This window comes from Buteo buteo, chromosome 4, assembly GCF_964188355.1.
Source record: "Buteo buteo chromosome 4, bButBut1.hap1.1, whole genome shotgun sequence".
In the NCBI taxonomy this organism is placed as follows: domain Eukaryota; kingdom Metazoa; phylum Chordata; class Aves; order Accipitriformes; family Accipitridae; genus Buteo; species Buteo buteo.
In genome coordinates this window covers 61,411,656-61,423,951 of record NC_134174.1, presented here as the reverse complement: position 1 = coordinate 61,423,951, position 12,296 = coordinate 61,411,656, and the positions used below count along the sequence as shown (strand labels likewise).

At 35.5% G+C, this 12,296-nt stretch overlaps 1 protein-coding gene across 1 annotated transcript in view; it reads right to left on the bottom strand.

Annotated features, from left to right (window-relative positions):
- The window catches only part of ATRNL1 (attractin like 1), a 537,457-nt gene that overhangs the window by 128,909 nt on the left and 396,252 nt on the right, over nucleotides 1-12,296 (bottom strand). The window contains exon 27 of the mRNA XM_075026472.1: nucleotides 8,732-8,839. Within this exon, the coding sequence (XP_074882573.1) occupies nucleotides 8,732-8,839 (108 nt within the window). The remainder of the gene's footprint in view (nucleotides 1-8,731; nucleotides 8,840-12,296) is intronic.

Below are 12,296 nucleotides of genomic sequence, written 5' to 3'. Positions count from 1 at the left end.
ATTTCTTCTCCTTTCCTTTTAAAGAGAGAAATGTCCTACTTTAAAGATGAGAAATAACTTTTGATCTAAAACCAAAAGAAATAGTAAGAAAATATATATATAACTAGAAAGAGCAGCCTGTCAGAGCATGGCATGTACAGATCAGGTGTACAGAAAGGGCCAGTGAATCAAACAGAGAAAAATTTCAATCTATGTGCTTTTTAGCTATCCTGATAGAATAATTATTTCCATGCTTTGGTATGTTCAATTTAAACAATCCTAGAAAAATCTCATTGTCATGGATTTGCTATGCAAAGGCAAGATTCCCATAAGCAAGCCTTGTTCAAAGACAGTCCTAGAGGTACATATCTGTTTTGTTTTGCATTCACTGAATTTTGTACCTATCTACTTTATGAAATAAGATGTTGCAAAAATTGTTTTTATTAATTTTAATGAACATAGGACATGTACAGTGTCATTATTCATAACGCTTACAGACACATCTAAACAATTCTTGAAAACAATCAGAATATTTATTTTGATACTTTCAATTTGTAACTATGAGTAATACAATAATTTAACAATTTCTACTCACAGCATGCCAATGTCGCTGAAACACCTACATTTAGCTAGTCAGCCAAAATTCCTGCTAATTGTTCCAATTGAGCATGAAATTTGTTGGCAATTTTGTTCAACACAAATCATATATTTCTATCCAAACAATTTCTATAGTCATCTGATTATGCAGTACATGTGCCAAATAAATTTTGTGAAGTGGAAAGATACACTTCTATCAAAAACCCTGACCAAAATCAGGTTTTCAGAACTAATTGTGAATTCACAGATCCTACAGCTCATAAGCAAGTAAGCGGAGGCTTTACTCTCTTGTTAGTATGAAATATTAGGACATCAACCTGCATGTAGGCAAATCTCCTATACATCATGTTTAAGGCATTCTTGCAATGTCTGTTTGCCCATGAGGGTAAATTGGCTCAAGAGAAATAAGCAAGCAAACAAGAGAATGTAGGGATTAAAAATATGTTTTCTGTAAATTTAGAGACTGGATACATTCTAGAACAAATCCATCATTTTTAAAAACTTTCTTTACGTTAAGGATTCTGTCAAAACATCAACAAGTTTTGAGATGTTAGTATATATTTTAGCAATAAGCACACACACAAAAATTTGGTCTCTATGAAAAAACAATGTGGTTTGTTGCAGGCAGCATTTCTCAGACTATTTTTAGATTTTCCATATGCTGAAGGAGAAAACTATTACTTAGAAATCTTAAAGTATTGTTAACTTGATTCTGTACAAGGAATTGAACATCTATACACTTTAGATTGAATAGAGTTAGTATTCACAACACACATAAAAAAATCATTGCTGTGACCAGTATGCATGAGCAACTAGATTAGGTATTTGTTCTGAATCACAGGCTCAGAACATTCACACATTGCTAGACATAAATTTAAAAAGAAGCAACAAAACTCTTATGCAAATGTAAAGATATTTAATGGGGCAGAGCTACACTGTTGTATATGACCACTGAATGAGGAATTAAATAGTGTGAAATCTAAAATTCTTATTTCATGAAAAACAGTTCATTATATGAGGAAGTAGTTATTGCAAACCAAACAACACTACTTTCAGGTAAAAGCTTTTCTCTAATGGAGGAACTGCCGAATATGAATTTTGCGTACGATATAACAACACTCACACATGGTATCACAAAAGGATACCCAAGGTGAATCAATCATTTGCAAAGAAGAAAAAAAAAGATTTGAAGGTAGGATTTAAAATAAAGTGACTCAATAGTTCAGGAGAAAGTTTTCCAGATGAACAGGACTGGGGGAGTGGGCAGAGAAGAATGCAATAAGCCATCAAGGTCAAAGTGTAGCACAAGATAATGGAGTTCTTGAGGCAGTGGACAGCAAATTTAGCATGATCTTTGAGTAATACAGAAAAACAGAAAATGTGATCCAATATAGATTCTTCTCTTCAGTGTCAGGTATATCGTCTGACTACATTTCTCTGAGATCTAGTAGTGTAAGATGCATGGATTTTGAAAGGCTATAAAAATGGTAATGCACTGATTAAGCCAAAAAATAATTACATCATGAATACAGACTTCAGGGAGAACATTAAAGCTATTCCAGAATGGATTGGAGATCATGTTAGGCAGACCTACAGTCACGGAGAGACGGGGGTCAGAGATAACTTAAGAGTTTCTGATCTTGCAAGAAAACCGAGGACATAAATCAATGAAGATAACAGCAAAATTGAAGAGAAGCGTCAGAAATATTCAGTAACAGAAAACTAATAGTGCAATGAAGGTAATTAAAGTGTTCAAACAACAGAAATGGAAAAATTTCAGAGAGTATGCAGAAGGAAGAGCTAGGCGACAATCAGAATAATAATAAAGACAGAGCTGAAAGGAGAGAAGCTAATGCAGCTATGGGTACATGGTACCTCAGAAATGTTTGTCCAACCTGTTCTAAAAAGCTTCCAATAAAAGAAATTCCACCACCTCCCCAAGCAATTGCTTCCAGTGATTCAGCTTTATTATGAGAAGTTTTTCCTGATATCCAGCCTAAACCTCCTCTGCTACAATTTAAGTCCATTACACCTTTGCTGCCTACAGTGCATGCAAAGAAAAGATTGTTGCCCTCCTGATTGCTACTAACCTTTTGCATATTTGAAGGTTATTATTCTGACTCTTTTCTACAGTCTACTCCAATTTCCTTGACTTTTCCTTGCAGTTATATTTTCTAAGTCTCTGATTGCTCACATTGTTCTCATCTAGATTGTCTCTCCTCTGGTCCTCCTTAAGCTGCAGTGCCACAGACCAGACACAGTACTTACTTAGCGAAGCCCTTTCCAATGCCAAGCAGAGCTTGGCTTACAGACATAACATATGGACAATATGAATAATCCAAACATGGAATTAGCACAAGGTTAAAAAAAAACAAACAAAAAACCCCAAACCAAACAACAACAACAACAAAAAACAAAACAAAAAACCCAAACAACAACAAAAAACTTTTCTAGGAAAGAAAAGTATTAGTTAGGAAACTAATTGAGAGTTAAACTTGGGGATGAGAGTTCTAAAACCACCAACTCCTCACAGGCATTTCTAAAGCCACCTAAGGGGCAGGCTATGAAAACCCAATGTAACCTTTGTTTCTGAATAACATTGAAAAGAATGAACAGGTTAAGTGTTTCTAAACTATGTTGCTGCTCCTCTGAGTCCAGCTACAGCTTTTGCAGTCCCTGCAATCATTCAGAACAACCTGCAACTTGTTCTATGGGATCGTGGCTGAACTGGCTCACAGGCTGTATCCTACACTTGGCATTGCACCTTCCTCAGCCCTAAGCATGACAAGGGTAGAAACATGGATTAGCCCATGAAACTATCCTTCCCCATCCAGGAGAATGTCTGGTTTAACCACAAGATAGTCTGGGATAATGTCTAGTTATCCCACCATAACAATAAAGAATAATCAGATTTGATCATATATTAAACAAAATTTATAATAAATAATATAATATACTAATATCTTCTTTGAAGTTCCCAGAGTTGAGCTCCCTAATAAGCTTGCATGAGCAACATTTGCAACTTTGTAAATTATATAGTATGGCTTTTAAGTAAGAAAGTCCTGCAAGTATAATGGTCTTTGATAGCTCTTGTTGTCAAATATGCAATGCCTTTATGGTCACTGGAAACAAGACGACCATCCTAGGGACAATTTCATCATTATCTTAAATAAATTGTTACTTTCTTCCAAGGGGATTGAAGTTATCCTCTGATACTGAGACTAAAATTAGAAACTGAGAATAGCAAGGGGCAACCTGATGACCTGTAACAAAGAGTTGGGAAGAGTCTGTTCCTTGATATTAGACATTATGTCATCAAAATAACACAGGTGTAATGCTGATGAAGCATACAACTAGTTTCATTTTGTACAAAATAATGAAGCATGCTTAGGTTGCAGTTTCAAAAATTACTCACTGAATTATTCAAATTAAACAAGAAAATGAACCCAACTTAACTGGATTTATTTGTAAAGCAAGCTAAAAAGTCCTGACACCTTATTGGCAGGAGAAACCAACAACACAGCTTATTAGTATAAATGTCAATTACCTAAACCCCACCAACTTCTGGTACAGGATTTTAATGTGTTTTAATAAGTCACTCTGATTTCCAATAGCCAGTCTTGGTATAACAATAGCTACCGGCATCAGTGCATACCTTCCAATTCTTTCACTCAAATAAATGAGAAATAAAGGCCGATCTTTGCTTAATACTTATCAGAAGTGCCTGAAATTCGAAACCTATTTAATGTACCATACATATTACTTATTGCTTGCTAGAGAAACAAAGCTAGATTTTATCTGCAATTCCAAATTCTTGAGATCATCTTACCTTGTCAGAAATAGAGAACAATATAACATCTGTGGCAATTCTACAGGAAATGCAGTAACTTGATGGATAAATAATTGAAAGATTTACTGCATGTTTTTCTGCAGAAATAATTAATAAGTAAGTAACATAGATTTGCAAAAAAAAAAAAATAGATATCCAAGTAATACTGTAAAGATATCAAACAGGTGATCATCATAAGAGCAAATCTGCACTTGGTTCTTATGCAGGCAATAACACACCTGGCTTTACTCCAGCAGATGTAGCACAGTAGATACTGCTGTCTAGAGACTTAGCATGACCATACATTAGGGTTTACAGTAGTGCCCACCTTATCTCACAGGCCTAAAGAAAGAATCTGTCCCTGTTTTTAAAAAAAAAATCATGGGCTCTGAATTAACTGAAAAATACCCAGAAGTTAAGCAAAGCAGGACAGAAAAAACATTTTTATTACTTTTCACTTAACATACAGATTAACTAAAATAACTCTCAGCAGCACAGTGGAAGTGACTCTTCAAAAGTGATTTATATTTTGGGGAAAAAAATGTTGCCTAAAGGAGACTTAGAATATGAAGGTAGCCTAAATGATTTAGCTTTTAAGATATACTGAGCAGCAAAAAGCAACCAGGTCTGGAAATGGCTTAGATGTCTAGAAAAAAGAAATGAAAGGAATAAAAAACATTTTAACACTGAGGGCACTGAGTGTCAAGAAGTGTTGTATCTATTGATCTATGATGCTACTTTAATTTTTTATGATTCCGGTATTGAAAAAATTATGGTAGTATCACAAAATATCACAATATCCTCAAACACTCTGGACAGGGTGCTTCTGGTGTTTTCTTATCCTGCTTCTTAACAACCTGTGCTATGTGAAACTGCTAACAAGCGGACCTTAGGAATTCTTTCTCTTCTTTTACCTGCCCCTGGGCCACTGGCCATTTCACTGTAGCCCCCTTGACTGTTCCCCTCTTGGGGTCCAGAGGTTCACTGCCTTCCAGACTTCCCTTCCCCTCCTCCACTAGGGCAACTTTAGGCCGCTCTTGTTCTTCCCAAAAGGGAGGTGGAAGAGTGTAAGTCTTCCCTTGTAAGAGGTCATGCAGATTTCATCACTTCTAAGTAGGGAAACGGCAATCGTAATGGAACCAGATGAAGATGCAGATTAGGGCTCGCATGGGTTAAATAGGATAATTGTGCACAAGATCAGTATCATGAATATCATGCCACAGCAGGAGTAAGTATTGCTTCATAGATTTAGAATTAGGATACTACCGTGCTACCAATATCATTAGCAAGATAGTAGTTGACGTGATACCAAGAAGGAAGGAGGACAAGGGAAAAACTAAGTTTGATTTCTTCTGTGTTAAGTTTAAGCTGACAATAAGATAGTTGATATAAGGCCAACATGACAGAACGGATGACAAGATAAGACTTGTTAATGTCATGTTGTGAATCAGTTACACAGAAAGGCAGCCTGAAGAGGTAAAGATTGATGAATAATATGGTTTAAATTGGGAAGAGCAAAGGCTATTGCCAGTGCTTGAAAACCCACTCAGACAGCAGGACACAGAAGGAATACGATGCAGATTAAAGTTTTCTGAAGGACTTAATATCAAGATACTGTCACTTTGTTGGCAAAACATTAAGATAGATAGACTGGCAGGTAAAGACTCCAAAGCAGAGAGAGAGCCCAAAATAACAGAGATTCAACTCTTTTCTGTAACGTATTCAGGATTTTACTTTAATCTGTTGCAAATTGCTGCTAACTGAAAATAGACCCAAATATTACCAGTTGTATTGTAAGTATCTAAACTAGGCAATCATTTTAAGTACAGTATCCATACTCATCTTTTTAGATATGTTTTCCAAACACTGGGCAAAAAATGCCATACTACTGCAAACTAAAACTCTACGGTGAAACAGTTGTTCTGGATATCTACAAATAAATGCAAATAATAAAACAAAAGCTAACCAAATGGCATACTGGAATTACCATGTAGATAGTCGTAGGAATATTGATGTGTATCAGACCATCAGTATTAATATAGAACACCAGCTGTACAAAACAACCATCATGTAAGCCAGATGACATTAATGAGCAGCAGTCTTACTATGCAGTTAAATGGGAGACTTGCAGTAATGTTTGGAACAGTTCAATGACATTACACTCAAAGGACCCATGGATCAATACATTGTCATTGGAACTGCCAGAGTTATTACAATGTCAATAAAAGTGTGAGGTGAGGGAATGCACTACACCACCTTTAAAACTGGAACCCCTGGTATATCAGGGCAAGATCTTCACAACACTGGTGGAACATTTTGAAGGGTGTTACTCTATATTCCTCATTTTTACCAAAAGATCGCTAACTTTAAAAGATCCCAATAGGCATCAGGTATCACAGAATTATTAAAATAGTTTAACGTTTCTAACTTAATACAAGAAAATGAAGCTACTTCATACTATCCTATTGTTTAAGCATCACATCCTGGAAATACATGTGTGATCCAAATTCCCTTCAGTCTGAAAGAGAGCTGAGAATGAAGAACAAAATGGCAACTACAACTTTTAGTGTCCTTTCGCAAATTGAGGATAGACTGGGAATAGAAGCTTAATATAGCTCTTTCTTACAGAATATACATCAAAGGACAATCAATACCCTGAATCACATTCATTTAATCCTCAGCACTATGCTTTGTTTTGATATAGATCAGTATATTGTAATTCCAAGGAAACTTTGAATGGACTTCATTCTGTGTATAACTCTGTATTAATTAGGAAAAACCACTATGGATACTGAATACTAAACAATTACTAGAAAATGCTAGGCTAGAAAGAAAAAGCTAATAAAAACTGTAAAATATAATTAAAATATTTTAGCATCTACCTCTTTTAGTGCTAAATAAAAGATATGAGAAAAGAAAATGTGGCAATTAGCTTGGGATGTTTACTTCTAAAGTTTAATTAAATAATCAGTATGTAGAGAATTAGAGTTGGGATGCCTCAGCTCCCACTCATTGCTTCCCTCTGAAAAGACAACAGAGAAAATGTTCCCAGACGCCAGTGCAAAAACAATGAAAACATATTCTAAAAAAGTTAACTTTTAACTAAAGTGTAATGTGTCCTCAGCCTGGGGAGCTGGAGAGGTCTTCTGTTCCAAGATAAAAGGAGACAGAAGTATGGTGATATTGGTGAAGAATGTGGGGGTTCTGGTATTTGGTCAGAAAATAACAAAGCTTCTTCAAAGACATATGGCATTTTTATTCACTATCTATTCCAAGTATTTAAATTATGCCAGCAAGAACAATTGTGATTGCTTCCTATACAGTAGTAGGACAGAGCGCCTCAATTTGATAAGTACTCAAGAGCTGATTCTTTTTCTTTCTGCTATGAATCTGTTTTTCACATTGCTCACTTCACCATGAACCTTAGAGATTTGATAGAGTGTATTTAATCTTCCATTGAAAGAGGCTATTGAGAAAAGTAAGAGAAGCTTTGAATTTAAGAGGAATTGGCAGCAATGAAAAGAAAAGTACAATCTTGAAAGATTTCAGAGCTATCACACCTCATTCCCGGGTCCCACCATAAATAAGATAAAGTAATAACTGTAAACACAATATTGTAAATAAAAGTAAAGGAATAGAGGATTACTATCTACCAAAAGCCCAACTTAGATTAGATATTCATTATTATCCACATATTGTAAATCTCCCTCTATTTTCAGGTGAAACTTCCAGAATCCATTTCATGCATTATTACACCGTTCCAATATCACATTGCCTTGCATATTATTATTTCTTTTCCAATGTGCTGCAATTACAATAAAAGAATGCAGTAATGTAGCCATTATCTACAAACAATATGCAGTATACTCTGTATTCTTTAAACCTGTACATATAGAACACAACACTGAAATTCGACTCACAGCTGCTTAATTTATTTGTTTGTTTGTTTGTTTGTTTGCTGTAATCTCTGTTAATTAAGATAGATGTTAACTAGGGGGCACTGTATACCCTAAGGACTGAGCATGAGGTTTGCTCCCTCCTTAATGCCTGGGTCTTGCATTCCTTCAGCTCACATCCATCACGCCAGGACTGCCAGGTGAGCTGGCTGTCACTCCAGCCCAGGCTAATAGATTCTCCAGTGGCTTTTGTTACAGCTCATGTCAAGCTATTAAAACTCTGCGCCTTGAAAAAGGCATAACATACATAGCTGAGACTTGTCAGCTCCAGGTAATCAGACGCTGCTTGGTTTCAGAAGCAGATGCAGATGAGACTAGCAATATAAATATGCAAATCACAATGGTCCCTTGTCAGCACCACTGTTCCTACCTCTAATGGCCCTCGTAGAAAGTCTGTTTGCTCAGCTCCTACTTCCAGTGCTACATCGACAGAAGCAAAGGGGCGGCTGGCCATCTGCTGTCGCTCCCGCATAAGTTGCTGATGAGGAAAAAATGATGTTTTAACAAAACATTAAAAAAGGCACCAGATATTAGTCTGCCCTACTATACCTCCCATTAAAACCTAAGAATGCAAATAGCATGCAAATAGTTATATTTGTAATATTAAAGGGAGAAAGTTATACCAAATTATGATCATCTATATTGACTCAAGAACTGAGCCCAGAGGGCTTATGTTATCTACAAATGGTCTTTCAGCTTGAACTCTAATGAAATCTCCAAATGAAAGCTTCCCTAACTGACTGTTCGCTCTAAATAACTTTGCTATTTGTGCAAGTTGCAAGCAAATATGGGAAATGGTTGGTAAAAATAGTTGAAGTCTAATTCCACCGATAATGCATGCATTAGAACACCTGCCAAGAACAAGTCCACTTGGCCTTCGAATTTTCATATTTCACTACTAAGCCAGACGGAGTTAATAGTGTCAGGGCTCATAATTTTATGCAGTATCTTTCCTGTAGTTACTTATATATGAAGAATAACGTGTCAGGATTGGGAAGTCTGCATCAGTGTATTTGAATACAATCAGTTGTGCTCACAAGGCTTGTAGAATCCCTTCCAATCATACCAGTATGCACAGAAGTCCCAAACAAAACCACAAAGCTAACTCATATTTCTTCCTCAATCTGTAATTATAACGCTTATTAAGCCACAATGAATAAAAATGATGACCAGCACTAGATATTACAGATCTTACTTTACTGGTTCAGTGCAACTAATAAAAGCATTATTAAATATTTAAAGTGAATGAGTCGTGCAATTAAAGTCGTGTGCTCCTTCAACTGAACAGGACGTCACAGCATCTTGAAGAGACAAAACGCTTGCAAAAATGTTTTATTAGAAAAGATCTAAGTTTCATTTTCTAAGTGTTTTTCTCCCTGTTATATCTCTGGAAATCTTAAAATGTTAGAAACACGTATTTGAATGTAAATGACACTAGCACTGTGACGTACTGTTCATAAAAGCCTTTGAAATAATAAAAGGTATGCAAGCAAATATTTGCTGGCAGCTTACTAATAAACACTCTTGATTTAAGGTCTGTTACAAAGCAACAAGCTCATTTTTTAATACTTCTCATGCATTTTTTCTTGACTTGCATTTTAAGATTGTCTATAGAAATCCAAAGAAGCACTTGTAACATTAAAATCAAAACAGTTTAGTAGTCTCCTAATGCATACCCTGTACATTCTGAAGTCCTTGTTTTTATAAACATGCAGTGTACTTGTCAGTAAGCACCTGCGCAAATGGGGTCTCAGTATATCATACAAAGAGGACAATTGATATGTCTGTGGGTGAAACTGCATGTTTTATATTCAGATTAAATAAAAGCCTAGTGTGAGTATCTAGATGGTTAAAAACTACATTTTTAACACTTCCTTGAAAAATGAAACTGGTAGTCTCTGTATACTGATTTACATCAGCACTGATTTGCATCAATACAATATATTCATAGATTTTACAACCAGAAAGAACTACTATGACCCTCCAGTCTTACCAACAACTTGACAAAAACCACAAAAATGTAAACTATAAAATACTGAGTCACTACATGCTAAAATGACTATATCTAGCTCGTTCTCTTCCTAAAATAACAAAAATTAAAGAAAACAATGTTATTAGAGCAGTCCTGCCATATGGAACTCATTACAGTATTGTAAGTCTACAGAGCTATTGGCAAATGCTTACTTTTTAATGGGAAACCAAACATTGTTTTAAACAAATAGAATTGCTTGGGGAAAGTACTTAAATGAGCAGAATAACCCACGCTCCAAATGCACAAACAATTATTTAAAAGGTTTACTTAATACAGACTATAAAGGAATGTATATTTGGTATGCTCTCTGTGTTTTAAGGCTAGCAGTTTTCTTCACCTCTGCTCCTGGTCATGTGTTCAGTAAAACCTTTTTATTCACAAGGTAGTCACTGTAATTTTGATACTCTGTCATTCGAGTACTGTGAAGAGTCTTAATTAGCTCTGTAAACAAGAACGAAAACTTGAAAATGTTCAGCTGCCCATGAAGCACTACTAAGTTTAGCAGCTGAGCACTTGCACATCAAAGAAAAGTGCTCTATTCAAAATACTGCTTCTTTCTGTTCAGCACTTTAAAGCTCCCTGTAAGGTGCAGAACAGGAAAAATAAGTAGCAATGACGAGAAATACAAGAAGATATTATGATGTTGAAAATCAGTTTTGTGACTGGAAAAGGTCTCTAACTCCCACCATCTGCAACTGTCTGTGTACCAAGACTGGGACAAAGGCAAAGTTCCAATTAGAGAAAAACTTGTGAGTTGGGTTATTGCATGGCAGGTGGCATTCAGGTGTGACACTCTGTGCTCCAGTCACACGCTCTTTTCACGTGGCCCATACAGAGATGGGGAAATTCCTGTAATTCAGCCATGGGCCAAGAAACAGGGAAACTCTCTGAATATGAGTATTACCAGAAGAGTGAAAAAACTCTTCTTTTCCTTTTTCTCAGAAGCCAAAGAAATAAACACCTCCCCTCACACACACACACAGATTTCATCATAGCTGAGGTAGAAAAAACATGGGATAGAGGAAAGTGGAACTATGCTGGTGATACTTATATACTCATATCCCTCCAAAATTTATTGCATTTAAAAATCAGACAAACAAAAAGTAAATGCATATTTCTTCCATAATTAGGGTTATTTACTTGGAGACAAAGAATAGATGGACACTATTAACATGTAATATTTGAATATTTTATCACATATTTAATTTATAATATTCAGAATTAAGCACATGCCTAATTATTCACTTAAAACTATGGGAAATTCAAAACATTACTTTCTCAGCATAGGACTAAGAAATTCAATGAGCATTTATCTGACTGAGCAGACAACCAATTTCAAGGTCTACCATAATTTTAAATCTCATTAAGCACAAGAATATTGACAAGATTAATGTTTTAAGCATCTCTATTATTTTGCAGCAATTTCAAAGTATTAATTTATATCATATGAAAAAGTTTTTCTTGTAAAGTATAAAATTCTATTTGTCATCAGTGAAGAACAGTAGGATGTTAGGATACTATAAATTAGTTCAATTCCTCACTCAAAACCCATATAATTTGAGAACATTTCTTAAAAAACCAACCATTTTGGCATAATTAGTCCTTTGTCATGGAAATATACATTTCACCTGATCCTCAATGGACATGTAGACATCTTCGCCCATAGATTATGTTAATTGTGAGTTTTGGTGTGCTAGTGGAATAAGTACCTTTGAAATAGGACCTGCTTCCTCATCTAGAAGTAAATCACAGGAAAGTATTTGCCTGGGTATACAATTCAATTTTACCATTGATCAAAAAGTTCTCATGGGGGATACTTCTCCTCTGATCAATGCAGTTTGGAGTGAATTAAAATGTTCCACAGCACCTTGTATAATCTTCTATAAGAAAATTTATTTGTTGT